General features: G+C 40.4%; 1 protein-coding gene across 3 annotated transcripts in view; it reads left to right on the top strand.

Moving 5' to 3' along the window:
- The first annotated feature begins 350 nt into the window (after nt 1-350).
- The window catches only part of LOC113167994 (CUE domain-containing protein 1), a 46,579-nt gene continuing 29,447 nt past the window's right edge, over nt 351-17,482 (top strand). For 2 of the 3 annotated variants that reach the window (XM_026369023.1, XM_026369014.1), the window contains exons 1-4: nt 359-482; nt 8,147-8,680; nt 9,845-9,972; nt 15,221-15,347. In XM_026369023.1, coding sequence (XP_026224808.1) covers nt 8,369-8,680; nt 9,845-9,972; nt 15,221-15,347 — 567 coding nt within the window. In that variant the 5' untranslated portion in view covers nt 359-482; nt 8,147-8,368. Of the gene's footprint in view, nt 483-8,146; nt 8,681-9,844; nt 9,973-15,220; nt 15,348-17,482 lie in introns of all 3 variants that reach the window. The other variant, XM_026369031.1, reaches the window with a different exon arrangement.

The following is a 17,482-nucleotide window of genomic DNA, read 5'->3' as shown; positions in this document are numbered from 1 at the left end:
TGAACCAATGGTGTGTAATGTGGGAGTGATCTGACTTTCCCAGAGGGGGGAGGGCAGTGGAGCTGTAGGCATAATAAATTAGTAAAATTAGTAAATTTAGGAAGTGTCTTGTGAGGGTGCCGTATAAAGTCTCCAGAGATCATATAGAAGGTCTCTGGGTGTCGGGTTTGCAGACTAAATCTGTATTCACAATATGATAACACGATTTGAGGATAAATTGCCTACTATCTTGGATAATTATCAGGTCATCTGTACAATACAAAATCTTAAATTAACAACATTTGGTTAACGAAATCGTCCCAACTGAGGGGGGCAGCAATACGCCATCACTGCGCACAGCCTGACTAACAAAAGAAGAAGAACCTCATCCTTATAATCCCCAGTTCTAAAATCAATCGTCCCGTTGCTCATTTGTGCCTCCTGTCTAAATTGTCACGACTGATGGTGATATTTGTTCAACTTGACTCTCTGTGATCCTACTGGTGAGTAACGCCACCATTGTTCCACGTTTTATTTGACAATACAGAGTTTTTAGAGTTGGTTCCAGCACTACGTTATTTGGGTTTACGGATAGCCACCGATTGTCTTTGTAAACACCAACACGACAAGGAGGTTGTTATTTTCACTGGCTTACGTTACATCTCCTGCTCTAAAAATCTGTGCATTTAGTAACATCTGTGTCTTGAATTCGACGACACAGTTAGACAGCATTTAATCGGATCAAACCGTTCACCGAGGCCCTGTTAGATGAGTCCTTGTTTGAAGGACCTAACGTTATTTGCCTGGTTGTGAATAGCGTAAGTTAACGGTAGCTGGAATAACTAGCGTAACATATCGCTGTTTACGTAAATCTATTTGCGTTCTTTGAGCCCCGTTTAGCTGACTTTTACGTGCACGACGCAGTTATTTTGAGACATGTTTTGTACTTTCGTCTTGTTAATGCATTCTCGTCATCAAAAATAAATAATAAAATAAACCACATTTTTTTTCAATTAAATATTGAAAAGTATATGTTAAAGATAATAGTTTTCTTCATCTAAAACATATGCCTAAGTTTACTTGATATTATGTTATAATGATGTAACATGTTATGATAGCATCCTTCATTCTGTCCTGATTCCAGTTGTCTCTCCCCTGCACACTGTCTCTTGATCTTTATGTCTGTTTTCTGGGGTTCTTTCTGTTCCTTATGGATCACAGATAAAACAAAGTGATCAAAAGTTGTGTATGTAGAAAATAATAATAATAAAAAAAACACTGTTACATCATACATGATTGTATATCAGTTATAGTTGCATCATATTTGTCTATATTTGTTTTTAAATTTTTACCCTTGTATTAAAATCAAGCTGGAGTGTATGTAATTTCTCATACCTCTTGCCTTTTGGAACCAACTTTCTGTTTTGTTCTGACCACACCCCCCTAGATGATGCTAGTAGTGCTAGGTAGTATGTTATGTGACTTTGAGTATATGCTTCCCCAGCAAGCTCTCACTATAAATTGTTTTGAACTATTCTTTTCATGGCAGATTTACAAGCCTGTTTTCTCATTCTGTCACAAATTACCTGTCTCCTAAATTATCAGAATTTAAAACAGTTGTATTTATAATTCTGTGAAAAATGTGACAAATGCATATTTGTCACTTCAGATCATCAAACTAATTTTAATAACACAGAGATAATCTGAGTAAATACAAGATGCAGCTTTTAAGTGATGATTTCATTTCTTAAGGGAAAGGCTGTCAGAACATACTTGCCTTGAAGCTGATTAAAAAAAAAACCAACATATCATGCAGCAATGTTAGTTAATTTGAGAAACTGAGTAATTTACTTTTAGCAGGCTGGAAAGGGTATCAAAGCCATGTCTAAGGCTTTCAGACCCTAGAGAATTATGGTCACAGCCATTATCCACATGGAGAAAAGTTTGAACAGTGGTAAACCTTCCAAGCAGTGGACAGCCTACTAAAATTATGATAAGAGCAAAACAACAACTCATCTAGGAGGTCGTAAAAGAACCCAGAATAACATGCAGTTGCACTTGCCTCAGGAACATCATGCAAGGAACATCATGCAAACAGTCAAACATGGTGGTAGTAGTGTGATAGTCTGGGGCTGCTTTGCAGCTTCAGGACCCGTACGACATGTCATAATTAATAAAACAAAGAATTCTGCACTCTTCCAGAAAATCCTGAAGCAGAATGTCCAGCGATTAAGTTGTGACCTCAAGCTCAAGTGCACTTGGGTTATGCAGCAGGACAATGATTTCAAGTTTCAAGTCCACCAAAAGCTTAAAACTAATTAAGGTTAGAGAGTGACCTAGTCAAAGTCCAGACTTAAAGCTCCCCTGTTATACAGAATGCAGTTATGGGAAATTTTGGTACATTTATATGATTCTAGGGTACATGTAGACACATACAGAGTATATTAGAAGGGCACTCTATATATAATGTGGAACAGATCAGCTGTTTTTGCTGTTACCACAGAATTTCCGTGATCCACACAGACACGGACAGGCCTGGATGTTACTCCTGGGATAGGAGTTTGTAAAGTAATGGTGAAGTTAGAATGATAAAAAAATAAATCACTTTTTAATTTAAGGTCTTGTAAAGGTCTATCAAAGGTGTGTCACCAACTCTTTTAGTCTCCAGGTCTTTACCGTTATCAGTTTAGTACATACTTGATTATACAAAAAAATGACTTCGAAAACCCAACAATCCCATTTGAGCAAACTTTAGGCAACAGTGGAGAGGAAAAACTCCCTTTATAGGAATAAACTTCCAGCAGAAGGCAGGCAATGATTTATGCACTGTCTATATTCAGGGTTTTCAAAGTCAGTCATCAAGGACCCTGTGCGCTGCTAGTTTTTCTAGCGAGGCAGTGTCCCTGCTACAAAACTAATATAGTTACTAATACAGTTTCACATTGTGTATCATTACTGTGGCAGCATAAAGGTGCTTGCTTGCTCTGTCAGAGGGCTCAAGTCGCATATTGTCTGACAGGCCAGTGGCAATCTACACAGTTTTTCTCATTCTTGGGACATCCGGGTCTGATATATATATATATATATATATATATATATATATATATATATATATATATATATATATATATATATATATATATATATATATATATATATATATATATATATATATATATATATATATATAAAATTTTGAGATGCTGTGGCAAGATATACAAGCTGGTCATGTGTGAAAAACCCTCCATTGTGGCTGAATTAAAACAGTTTTGCAAAGAAGAGTGAGTCAAAATTCCTTTATCACAAAGACTCATTGCCAGTTATAGCAAACACATGTTTGCAGTTTTTGTAGCCAATGGCTGCACAACAAGCTGTTAGGTTTTAGGTAGCAATTACTTTTTCACATGGGTTCATTCAGCTCCATACAGGTTTTTTCCCCTTAATAGATTAAATAGAAAACTGCATGTTGTATTTACTCTGGTTATATTATGTTAACATGAACGCTGACGAGGGGCCACTCATTGTTATTGAAACCTCTGTCATGGTCGATACCTAAACTCTTTTTTTTCTTTTTTCAAAAATTTCTTTACCCACATCTGCTGACACCATAGTTGACATAAACTAATTAAAAGACAGTCACAACACCACTGAGTGGCCCAAATTATAAAGCCCAAGCAGCCATTTCAGTACAATATATTTTTGATTAAGCAAGCGCAGCTTTTCAAACAATGTGTCATGTAAGGGGGTGTGGGAAAGGTAGGATATGATTTGCCATGGTGTTCCCATAAATATGGGTGTGGTTTGGTGTGGTTTGGTGCCGTCCTTTTGTCTAGATGAAAAGAAGGCTAAGTGTCTGGAGTATGAGGAAGAGGAGGAGGATGTTCCCCTGGTTCCCCTTCTCTTTGAAGCCTTTGATCTTTTTCATTCCACACCACACATGATTCATAATGTTATGCTCGAGCTGGTTCTCCAGCTTCCTCCTGGAGGCATCTTTACTCTCCCTCAGTCTCAATTTCAACTCCCTCTGAACCATCTTCACCTGGTCCTTGTTTAGGATTTCTTCTTACTGTTCTGCAGCTTCATCTGGTTGCAGTTAATCCAGGGCTTATTGTTGGAGAAGCACTTGACTGTCCTTATTGGGATATTATCCACACAAACGTTGTGGAGTCGATGTGGTCTCCATTCTGTTCACAGTGAACTTCACAGTCAGTGGCTTAAAAGCACCCCTGCCGAGTCTCAATAGCTGCCTAAGACCACATAGTCAGCACTCCAAGCTTGTCCATCTTATTTGCCAGGAACCTTAACTTTTCCTGCAATGACAGTAGGAAGAAAAGGTTTAAACCTTCTTCTCTGTGTTTTCTGTTTGAGTCCAGCCCTGCATCCCCAGCGTCTTCTTCTCAGCTCCACAGGGGTCTGGGGCCTCACTCCTCAACAACAGTGTAGGCCTGGTAAATAATGTGACTGCTTATGAACTCTCCGCTGCCATACCTGACTCCCTTGCCCTGGCGTGCTGGTAAAACAAAAGTAAAACAAAAAACAGAAAAAAACATACAAGTAATATATTGTAAACAACTTATTGTAATGTAAACAATACAAAAAAGAGTAGAAAGAACTACAAAAACAACAAAAACTATGAAGAAAGAAAATAGATCTAACCAGAGCTAGTGCAACAGGCTGCCACCCAAGGTGGCACCTACTCACTGAGATAAAGGTTTTTGTCCTTTCCTAGCTCAGTCTGAGAACTTTTCACAATCACTCTAGAAATCAGGCTAGAACTCCCAGGGACTTTTTTTTAAACCAAGTTAGCTCTCTGAGAGTTTTTGTAGCCTCTTGCCACTTAAACTTATGGGGTGGCTGTGGGTCAATAGGTAGAGCAGTTGACTGCCAATCACAGGATTGGTGGTTCGATTCCTGGCTACCACGTCACATGCCAAAGTGGGCAAGATACTGAAACCCAAGTTTGCCCCGTGAGTCAGGTCAGCCATGTGTGTGTGCTTGTGTGTGTGAATGGGTGAAGTGCAGTGTAAAGCGTTTTCAGTACCAGCTAGGTAGAAAAGTGCTACATAAGTGCAGACCGTTTACCATTTATATTTAAAGAAGTGAACTACAGAAACTGATCTCATAACCGAGTGTGAAAGTACGAAGTATGACTTGGTTTTATCCAGACATGGTGCTTGGCATTCAGGCCGAAGAGTTCAATCTTTGATTTATCAGACCCGAGAATCTCGTTTCTTGTAGAGTTCTTCAGGTGCAGGCAAACTTTTACTGAAGAGTGGTTTCCATCAGCGCACTTTACTATACATGGTGGAGTGGTGCAGAGATGGGTTTTCATCCACAAGGTTCTTCTCTCTCCACAGAGAAATGCTGGAGCTCTTTCAGAGTGACCATCAGGTTCTTGGTCAACTCCCTGACTAAGTCCCCTCTCTCTCAATTGCTTAGTTTGGCTGACCAACCCAGAAAATTTTCTGTACCCTTCCCCACGTCTGTGCCTCCATACAATTCTGTCTCGGCGGTCTACAGACAATTCCTTGGACTTCATGGCTTAGTTTGTGCTCTGACATGCACTGTTACTGGTGGAACCTTATATAAGCAGATGTATACGTTTCCAAATCATGTCCAATGAACTGTATTTCAAATCAAGTTGTCCAAACATCTCAAGGATGATTAGTGGAAACATAATGCACCAGAGCTCAATTTTGAATGTCATGGTAAAGACTGTGAATACTTATGTACTTATGTATTTATTTTTTTTTAATGAATTTGCAAACATTTCAAACAAACTTCTTTTACTTTAATATTTAGAGTATACATTATTTAGAGTTTAAAATATAGAGTTTTTTTGTAATATTGTGAGGAGAATAATAAATGTAATCATTTTTTAAATAAAGCTGTAACATAAAATGTAGAAATGGTTAAGCACAGTGCATACTTACTGGTTGCACTGTATGTATTTTTGACCTTGTGTTTATTTAAAAAAAAATCAAAATTTTGGCTAATTTCAAATCATGATTACATAGGTCTGAATTTGGGCACTATGACAAATGTGGTCGTGACCACAGTAACTATGGTCAGGGAAGCTAACAGTACATTTTTGGTAATAAGTTTATTTTAAACATTTATTAGTGATTACTTTCTTTAATCACCCTGCCAAATTAGGTAGCTTTCTACGTACCATCCATCAGTATGTCTGGGCTGTCTGTGTCTGTATGTCACACTGAACAAGATAAGGAGGTGTATTTTGTCTTATGTTGTCTATATTTGCAACCACATATCACCTATTAAGGTTAACTGTTAAAGAAATCAGATAGCCCCAAGTATATTGGAGATCAGATAAAGCTTTAAAAACACACCTACATGGTTGGAAAAAAATACATAAAGCCCCAGTCTATCACATTTTTACATAAAAATAATAAAATAATATCTTCCAAATATTTTTGCTGTTACACAGACTTAAGTAATAAGTCATAAGACAGCATGGCTTTGCATTGCCTTGCCACTGTCTGTCTGTTATTGCACTGTCAATTGTCAATGTCAATTTTAGAATCCTGTCCTCTCATGAAAGTAAGAGTAACACTGTAAGGCACCATGTCAAAACCTTGACACAGTTAACAGACTTCAACCCCAGACCAAAGAAAGCATGAATTTTGTCTCGCATAATGTAGATGCCAACTTCAAACAAAACTTGACTGTGTAATAACACTTTACACTCAAGTGTCCTTTGGACCATAGCTTGTTTTGGTTCCCATCTTGTGTGGCACTCTGCTTTGAGCTAGTGCTCAGGTAGCTTACGTTCCTTTTAGACCTCCAAAAGCTCCCTCTGCAATCTCCAACTGTGGATGAAGCATCCAACAGGCTTTTTGCATAGCATAATCTAGGGCCAGGTGATATTGCCTCAATATTCTATTACAATATTTCAAGGAAAATTTGTGATATTTGTGATAATCGTATGGTTTCTGAGTGATCAGTTAACCTAAGATGCATGCCTTTTGTCTGTACCACTCAACCATCTTTCAGTTATTTAGGTAAGTAAGAGTGTTCGATCACAGTGTTGGATCAGTGTCTGTAGTCCATGGGTCCACACTAGTTTTTCCCTTCTCCAAACTCATGCTGGCAAGGCCCTGCTTCATTCCCTGGGTGCACTCCTCTCCTGTTTAGTCCTTTAGGAAAAAGTGTGATCTGAAGGCAATGGCTTTCTATTTCTGCAAAATAAAGAATTCCTTGCACATCTGCCTGCCTGTGGTGCACTGAACATAGCAGGCAGCTCAACACTGGAAAATCAGCTGAAAGAGTTGAGTACTGCTTGTCTACACAGTTTTTCTCTTGAATATTTTGTTTTCCATTGTGTTGGTTAAAACCAGGTGAGATATGTGATTGCTTCTGTAACTTCCATGTGCCTTTTAGAATCAGTATAGTATATGATTTAATTTTTACATTAACAGTCTACTAAATTTTGGCACATCTTTTTTTCCAACAACTGCTTCCTTTACATACTTACATACAAACATTTCCCTTGATTTATTTGAGATGATATGAACATTTAGTACAGAGACACTCACTCATTTTTCAGGCGTTACAGAGGGAGACCTCTTACATTTCACAGACAATCTTTGGTTTCAAATAGCGGGGTTGTATTGACACACTGTTCTCTCTGATTGTTGAGATTCATTATAGAGTGATACCTCTTGTCTGCAATAGCCAATCTGTCTCTAAACAATTGGCAAAAAGCGCTCATACTGATAATAAAAAGTTTGTTCTGTCATCATGGAGACAGCTGACCTTATCTGCTGTTTTGACATTTTAATCAGCAAGCAACTAAACTACAGGTATGACAGAGTCCTGTAGTTAACTGATCATGGATGACACTGTTTCACTGACATTGAAAAAATAGTTGACCAGATATAATTGTGAGGCTATTGGTCACCTTGGTTTGATGCAGTTTGCCAGTGCAAACACAGCAGAACTGTCTTCATGTTAAAATTGCATAAGTAAATTGCATAGTTATGACTCAAGACCTAATATATCAATTAATCATGCAGCCCTAGCACTGAATTAACTACTTAACTACAGTTTTTAGAGAAAATCCCTAGGAGGTCTGGGAGCCATTAGTCTTTACAGTGTTTGTCTTACTAACTCATAGTAATGAACCTCCTATCTTCTCTCTCTGCAGGTGATGATTGTGATAGAGACAGGACATTTAACTTCCTAAGTGTTCCAGTCCTGGCACACTCTGTAATCAGCCATGCTGGATGCAAATAAATAGTGAGTAGCATTGGGCTGGAAAACACCTATTATAACTCACTTCCCAAGAGTGTCGTGTTTGTGTTAGAATGAGAAACTGAGTGAGGAAAAGTGAACAGCAAGTGAGACTGAACTCAGCCAGGTTCTTAGGATGACTAGCTTGTTCAGACGCAGCAGCAATGGAGGTTCCAGAAGCAGTGGAAGAAATGGTGGTGGAGGTGACAGTGGACAGGGACAGCTTAACAACAGCAGGCCTAACCAGCAGGTCAGACGCCTTGAGTTCAACCAAGCAATGGAGGACTTCAAAACTATGTTCCCATCATTGGACTATGAGGTGATTGAGTGTGTGCTGCGCTCCAACAGTGGAGCTGTGGATGCCACAATTGACCAACTGCTCCAGATGAGCATTGATGAACAAGCCTCAGATGACAGCTCAGACTCAGATGACAGCATCCCACCAGAGGTAAGAAGATCTAAGGCAATTACAGTCTGTCAGTAATAAACAGATGCCTTCACTTTGATGTCAGTACTCATAAAAAGCTAGACAATGCAGTGAAAAGTCAATGGATGGGTTCAAACAAAAGGGGAGTGTATATATACCTCAAATAATTGACTATAATATGTGTTTTTATATGGACTGTGCCTCTTGCTTGTTTTATGTTCAACATCCACTTGCCTGTGGACTAAAGTTTAAAATTACCTTTTTGGACAAATCTGACACATTTGACACCTTAGGGTGGATATGAGGTAAGGTAATATTTAAGGAAAAAATTAACTTTTTTAATCCCAGAAGGACATTTTTAAATTTACACTGTTGATCCCTGAAGGGGCAATTGAGATAGTAGAGTAAAGATCAGAACAAATCTAGAGGATAGTACAAAAAAGACAAAATAGAGCAATATTAGAAAATATTGAAACATAATTAGGGAGAAGAGATGCATTCCAGATACACCCCTCTCCATGGGACAACAGTGACACAGAAAAAAATTAGTATGCAGTAATTGGAGTCACTTTTTAGGACACTAGAGATCGTAGTGTAATCACAGCAGAAACAAAGAACCTGCTGCAGCATTGCTCCAAACGTGGGTTAAGCAGCATTATCCTCACCTGCTGGAGGTTATACAGGTGAGGTGGGGCTGGGGTTACACAACCATGTCCCATTATGTTGCATGATTGGCCTTAATCATTCATCCACTTAATTAGGGCAAGATTATGTCAATTTCCCTCAGCACATTCCAGCTCTGCAACTCTGCCTTTCAGGTCTCGTAGTTGGATTTCAGGTCTCACTCCTGGAAATGGGCCTGTGTTTTGCAGAACTAATAGCTAGCTAATAACTAGCTGTTGCTGTGTAAATAATGTGTTTTCAATTGTAACTTGTACCTCCAGGCACAGTCACAACATGGAGTCATAATCACAAATGAATGTTTCAGAAACTATATGTTTCAGAAAGATCCCAGTAAGTCCACAACTTCTCTATTGTGTGTTGTCCCTGATAAACAAAAAAATGAAGTGAACTTTATTGTCTAAAGTAGAATTATCCAAAATTGCAAATGCGTGATAAGGCACGTTTAAAAAAAATAAAAATAAATTAAACAAAGCTTTTGTTGCACTGTCGATTCCATTATAGATTTTGGAGCGCACACTTGAACCTGACAGTTCAGATGAGGAACCACCTCCAGTCTACTCTCCGCCAAAATATGATATGCATATTTATGACAGGAAATACCCAGAAACCCCACCAACACCTCTACCAAAGTAAGAACAAGAAATATAAAAAATATTTTTTTCCAGTTTGAGTTTTATTCTACCAAATCCATGCAGCTCTGATTTTATTAAATGGATGAAGTGTTTGTAGCTTAAGGTGTAAGGTGATGCAGAGTTGCATCTGGTTTTAGGCCAGTATTTATGACATTGGTTGACTGATTTGGGTTTTTCAAAAGAAATGTAATTTTTCAAGTCAGGGGTGTCAAACTCAAATTTGCAGTGGGCCAAAATTTAAAAACTGGGACATAGTCATAAAAACTGGGACAAAGTAACAGGCCAAACTCAGTGAATATATTTTGAAAAATTAACTGCAAATGTGCATGTTTTCCCATCTCTCAAGATACAGTATGTAATGTTGAACCTTTTCATATGGAAACAAACTTTAGTTTTGCATAAACATTGAATGTGGAGCAAGCAAAGCTTATTATTATAAACAAAAGAAAAATTACATTTGAAATAAAACACACATCAGTGGTATTCATTTCTTATTTAAATCAGTAAATGGTATCGGTTGGTGGTCTTGACTGACATGCTAACGCACTAACAAAACATTGTGCGATTTGTAGTATTAGCGGTATGTGTGCTATATACTGGGGGGCCAGCTCTAATACACATTTGATATAATCTCGCGGGCCAAATATAATTACACCGGTGGCCAGATTGGGCCTGTGGGCCTGAGTTTGACACCTCTGTGTTAAGTGAATTAAAAAACATATCAATTTTTAAAATAAATCCACCTAGCAATTACAGTAAGGCCTGAAAGTTTTTGGAAAGTGACAAAATTTTATTATATTGCCTTTATATTCCACCACAATGACTTTGAAATAAAACAATTAATATACAGTATGACTGAAGTGTTTCACAAAAATATTGCATTTATATTAAGAAACTACAGCGATTTTAAGCAGAGTACCTTACATCATTTTTAATACTTTAATGAAAATCTATCTAATTTATCTATTTATCTAAATACAAAGCATGTGATGCTATAAATGTTTTCTACCATAGTATAATCTGGCTTTGTTAAAAATCCTCTGTATTTACACTCAGGAAGGTTCTTCTTGATAATAGATTTTGACAATGATATGCCTCTTCTCCACGGTATACTTGACTCCTGTTGATGTTGTAAAGAGATGCTTATTAACCAAGGAAGGGGTTCATCCACTTTAGTTGTCCTCTTTGGTCTTTATGGCCTATTTATTTTGTTGAGCTCACAAATGCTTTCTTTTTCCCAACTATTTATTCTAAGTCTAAAGTATTTTGCTATCTGTCTTATAGATCTGTTGTTTTTTTTAGCCTCCTTCACTTGCATTAAGATCTCCTTGGACTTGTAGCTCCAGTCACACACCTGCCAAATGCCAACTAAATACCTGATTTCGACTATAGACTTGTAGACCAACTATATGGGGGATGGAGTGCATCTGGTCAATTAATTTCTTGTCCAAATTCTATTGAGTCTCTAAAAAATTAGGTACTCTGTTTAAAATGCTCCTGTTTAAAAAATTCCATAGTGGTGAAAGCAGAAATCCTGCCTCAAGTGGAGGAATTAGTATCTTGGGGTGTTGTTTAAGAGGGAGGGAAAAATAGAGACTGAGACTGACAGACAGATGTGCAATGCAATGTGGTCGATGTACATGGTAAATGAATGGTAAATGCAATATTTTTGTAAAACCTAAATCTAACTCTAAGTCTACACTTATTGTATTGTAATGCTATTTCTAAACAGATTCTGCAGAAATTGTAAAATTGTTGCTGTTGTCCTGGTCTACAAAATATTATCTAGGTGTTAACCATATCAAAATGTTATTCAACTAAAGCTATTCAACAATTTTTTTTTTTCATTGGCAGCTCCAGGGCTCTAGGCTTTGGTAGGCTGGCAGATTTTATAGTGCTTTTCTAGACTAATTTCTATTCTATCACAAGATAACTACATATTGCAAAAATACATACAGCTTACAGCAGTATTTTGCTCCTTGAACCACTTCAAGAATAACACATGAGCTGCTGGAAAAAACAATGGACAGTTGGACAGGACACACAGGATTAATAAGCCCCGGAAATCTGGTTTCTCTCATACTCATACTGTCATGATTCAGTGAACAGTGAGTGTTCACAAAATTGCACTGTTTTGGCAGAGCACATTCTAAGTCAGAAACGGTAGCCTGTTGATCAATATAAACATAGTAGTGTAGTAGTGTTGCCTTCAGAAGCCACAGAGATAGATAGATAAAGGAGAAACTTTTCATAGAATATAAAGCTGTTATGGACAACAGATATCTCAGCTTATAGACCCCCAGCTCAGCTGCCATGTGTTGTAGTTTTCCCCGGTGGATGAGAGAGTTGTTTCCCTGCGCCTTCGGGTAGGGGATAGGTCTCTCACTGTTGTTTGTGCCTACGGGCCAAATAACAGTTTAGAGTACCCGGCTTTCATTGGGTCCCTGGAAGGGGTACTGGAAGGTGCTCCGCCTGGGGACTCTGTCGTCCTACTGGGGGATTTCAACGCCAAAGTGGGCAATGACGGTTATACCTGGAGGGGCGTGATTGGGAGTAACGGCCTCCCGGATCTGAACCCGAGGGGTGTTTTGTTATTGGACTTCTGTGCTAGTCACAGTTTGTAACGAACACCATGCTCAAGCATAAGAGTGTCCATCAGTGCACGTGGCACCAGGACACCCTAGGTTGGAGGTCTATGATCGACTTTGTGGTTGTCATCTGACCTCCGACCATATGTCTTATGACTCTCGGGTGAAGAGAGGGGCTGAGCTGTCAACTGATCACCACCTGGTGGTGAGTTGGATCCGGTGGCGGAGGAGGAAGCTGGATAGACTTGGCAGACCCAAACGTATTGTGAGGGTCTGTTGGGAACGTCTGGTGGAACCCTCTGTCAGAGAGGTCTTCAACTCCCACCTCCGGGAAGCTATAAGGTCCTGAGGGAGCCTGGAGACACTGAGTCCGAATGGACCATGTTTTCCACCTCCATTGTCAATGCGGCTGTTCGGAGCTGTGGCCATAGGGTCTCTGGTGCCTGTCGCGGCGGCAATCCCTGAACTCGGTGGTGGACACCGGAAGTAAGGGAAGCCGCCAAGCTGAAGAAGGAGTCTTATCAGGCCTAGTTGGCCTGTGGGACGCAGCTGATGGGTATCGGCAGGCCAAACGTGCCGCAGCCCGCGCGGTCTCAGAGGCAAAAACTCGGGCCTGGGAGAAGTTCGGCGAGGCCATGGAGGAGGACTATCGGTCTGCCTCACGGAAATTCTGGCAAACCGTCCGGCGCCTCAGAAGGGGAAAGCAGTTTCCTGCCAACACTGTTTACAGTGGAGGTGGGGAGTTGCTGACTTCGACTGGGGACATTGTAGGACTTTGAGGATCTCCTCAACCCCGTCGATACGCCTTCTGCTGAGGAAGCAGAGGCTGGGGACTCAGAGGCTGACTCGTCCATTTCCCTGGTTGAAGTCACTGAGGTAGTCAGTAAGCTCCTCAGTGGCAAGGACCAGGGGTGGATGAAATTCGCCGAGTACCTTAAGTCTCTGGATGTTGTAGGGCTGTCTTGGTTTACACGCCTTTGCAGCATCGCGTGGAAATTAGGGACAGTACCTCTGCACTGGTAGACTGGGTTGGTGGTTCCTCTTTTTAAAAAGGGGGACCGGAGGGTGTGTTCCAACTATAGGGGGAACACACTCCTCAGCCTCCCTGGGAAAGTCTATGCCAGAGTGCTGGAGAGGAGAATTAGGCCGCTAGTCAAACCTCGGATCCAGGAGGAACAATGCGGTTTTTGTCCTGGCTGTGGAACACTGGACCATATCATACTCTTGCCAGGGTGCTCGAGGGTTCATGGGAGTTCGCCCATCCAGTCTACATGTGTTTTGTGGACTTGGAGAAGGCGTTTGACCGTGTCCCTCGTGACATCCTGTGGGAGGTACTTCGGGAATACGGGATTCAGGGCCCTTTGTTAAAGGCCGTTTGGTCCTTGTATGACTGGAGTAGGAGCTTAGTTCGCATTACCGGCAGTAAGTCAGACTTCCCGGTGCACGTTGGACTCCGACAGGGCTGCCCTTTGTCACCGATCCTGTTTATTACTTTTATGGACAGGATTTCTAGGCGCAGCCAGGGGCCGGAGGGAATCCGGTTTGGGGACCACAGGATCTCATCTCTGCTTTTTGCAGATGATGATGTCCTGTTGGCCTCATCAGACCGGGACCTCCAGCAGGCACTGGGGCGGTTTGCAGCCGAGTGTGAAAGGGCTGGGATGAGAATCAGCACCTCCAAGTCCGAGGCCATGGTTCTCAACCGGAAAAAGGTGGCTTGTACCCTCTAGGTTGGGGGGGATACTCCCTCAAGTGGAGGAGTTTAAGTATCTTGGGGTCTTGTTCACGAGTGAGGGAAAAAGGGAGCGTGAGAATAACATACGGATTGGTGCATCTGCAGCAGTAATGCGGTCAGTGTACCGGTCCGTGGCCGTGGTGAAAAAGGAGCTGAGCCGAAAGGCAAAGCTCTCGATTTACCGGTCAGTCTATGTTCCTACCCTCACCTATGGCCATGAGCTTTGGGTCATGACCGAAAGGACAAGGTCGCAGATACAAGCGGCCGAAATGAGTTTCCTCCGCAGAGTGGCTGGGCACACCCTTAGTCATAGGGTGATGAGCTCAGTCACCTGGGAGGAGCTTGGAGTAGAGCCGCTGCTCCTCTGCATCGAGAGGGGCCAGTTGAGGTGGCTTGGGCATCTGTTTCGGATGCCCCCGGGACGCCTCACAGGGGAGGTTTTCTGGTCCTGTCCCACCGGGCGGAGGCCCCGGGGAAGACCCAGGACACGTTGGAGAGACTATGTCTCTCGGCTGGCCTGGGAACGCCTTGGTGTTCCCCCCGGAAGAGCTGGAGGAGGTGTCTAGGGTGAGGGAAGTCTGGGCATCTCTGCTTAAACTGCTCCCCCCGCGACCCGGCCCTGGATAAGTGGTGGAAAATGAATGAATGAAAGAATGAATGAATGAATGATATCTCAGTTATCAGTCATCATGCTTTATCTGTTTCCTGCTTTATCCACATGTTTATGTGACTTTAAAGGGGGATAAAGTATCTCTTAACATTTGAAACTGTTATAAATTGTTGTTTTATTGGATGGGTGTTTTGTAGGATGAAGGATGTACAGTGTACATTATTAACAGTAGTCTGAGATAGCATGGGGTTAGCTGGTAATTTACTTAAGTAGAATTACTTATGTGTCTTGTTACTCCATGGGGTCTACCAGATTTGACGCCCATCCACCTCCAGATCACCAGTATCTCAGAAGCTACCGAAACTGGAACCCTCCTTTGCTTGGAAATCTCCCGGATGATTTTCTGCGGATTTTGCCACAGCAGTTAAACAATACAAAGGTATAAATGTCAGCCTACAGGTTTTGCTTTTTGTTTCTTAGGTTTTCATAAAAAACCATCAGCTCTCTGTATACATCAGCTGTAGTGTGAAAGTGGTCATTTAAATCTAATGCTTTTTGATGCGTTGGCATCACACAACTACTGTATATGGCAACTTAAATCTGTAAGTCAGATATAAACCTGGTGTGTGCTCTATATGGATATATGGATATAGATAATTATCAATAACAACACTCCCCATCCAAAAAAAAAAAAAAAGTCACACGCACTTTCGTTGGACAGCCTTTACCTTTGATTACGGCATGCAGTCACTGTGGCATCATTTCAATAAGCTTCTGAAATGTCAATGACATTTATTCATGTCCAGAGGACATTTTTTGCCAAGATCTTGTTTTGATTATGGGAGTCAGACCGCTGCACAAAGTCTTCTCCAGCACATACCAAAAACTCTCAATGGGGTTAAGGGTGTGGTGGCCAATCCATCTGTCCCCACAGGTTTGTATGGTAGGCACTAGGTATGACACACATGACCTTCCTCTATTGCTCCAGAGTCCAATCTTTTTACTCCCTACTTCCGATTAGCTTCACTGACAAGTGCGTTTTCTAAGGCTACACAGCTGTTAAGTCCCAATCCCTTGAGTTCCCTTTGCATTTTGCATGTGTAAATGCTCTTACTTTCTATTAAATCCATTTAAGTAATTGCAGATCACAATCATTCAAGATTTTTTTCTAAGCACATTTCTTCCTCGAAGATGATGGTTCCATTATCCATCCAGTTTTTAATAATGAGGTGGACAGTGCTTAACCCAATTTTACTAGTTTCAGAAATCTCCTTAGATGTTTTCTTTGCTTTGATGCATGCATTTGACCCTTCTGAAACAAATTAACAATTTTTTCATGACCACAGATTGTGTCTTCTGACATGGTTGTTTAAGAAATGAGAAGCTACTCACTGCATCAGTAAGGGTTAAATAACTTGTTGCCAGCTGAAAAATAATCATCCATGCAGTAGTAATCCAAGGGGATGCGCTTACATATTTGCTTAGTAAAATCCAGATAGTGATTTTTATTTTGGATGGGCAGTGTATGATAACATTTTATCTTAAACATACATGGATTATCACAAATTCATAAATTATTATATTCATGAGTATTCTGTTAAATTCCAAGACTTCCTGTTTGTGTCTTCTAATAAAGTAGTGACGTGCTTTATGGACACATTTTTTTGTCACATTTTTAATAAAGTCAGACTACAGAGCATTAACATTAATACTGCTAATGAGGAAGAAATGATGCATACTACAGTGTGTCAAGGTAGGCTTCCACTGTGTGTTCCACAATAATATGTGAACTGGAAGTTGAGTCATGGCAACTGGACTTCCTTTTTCAGTCTTAGCCTTTTTCAGAGACTGAAAAGCTACTTGGATGAGTAGTGAAATGGTTTTGCCTAACAAGAAGTAAGTCCAGCTGCTAACAAGAAGGAAGTCCAGTTGCCATGACTCAACTTCCAGATAACTTCACCTGGACGACTGAGAATCTTAACTGGCATATTGCTGCACATTTTAGGGCAGAAACCTTTAAGTTGGTGTGGGTCAGCTAGAATAATATGTGAAAGATTTATCAGCATCTAGTGGTCAGATTGCAACATACAACCGTCTGAGCACCTCTCTCACCCCACACCCTTGTTCTCATGCACAAGAGAGCCTACAATGTCTGTGAGGTGTCATGCCATCTTCTATGACTTCATCAACTTTGACATTGCAGAAAAACTGTCAGAGGAAACCCAGCAAAACATCCCTAGTGGGGTAACCGGACCATTGAGAGTTCACAGAAAAGCTTACATTTTACTCTTCACATTAGCTGTAGAATGCTGCACTGTAGTGCCTGAGTGTGAAGGGTAGTAGTGCTGTAACACTCTTCTCTTGATGATAAATTTGACTGTCTTGTAAAGATGTCTTATTGCATAAGCTTTATATCTACCTAACAGTCCTACTTTGTGCCATGTTTCCAAATCAAAGTGCTAAACAAACAGCAATGTTTTTTCTCTTTAAAATTAGGTCAAAATAGCTTGTGTAATCAGTTAAGTATAAAAAAAAACTCTTAAATCAAATTAATTAGATGAATTGATGGTATAA

The sequence above is a fragment of the Anabas testudineus genome, chromosome 13 (genome assembly GCF_900324465.2).
Source record: "Anabas testudineus chromosome 13, fAnaTes1.2, whole genome shotgun sequence".
In the NCBI taxonomy this organism is placed as follows: domain Eukaryota; kingdom Metazoa; phylum Chordata; class Actinopteri; order Anabantiformes; family Anabantidae; genus Anabas; species Anabas testudineus.
The sequence above is the reverse complement of the archived record's forward strand: the minus strand, read 5'-3'. Positions and strand labels throughout refer to the sequence as shown.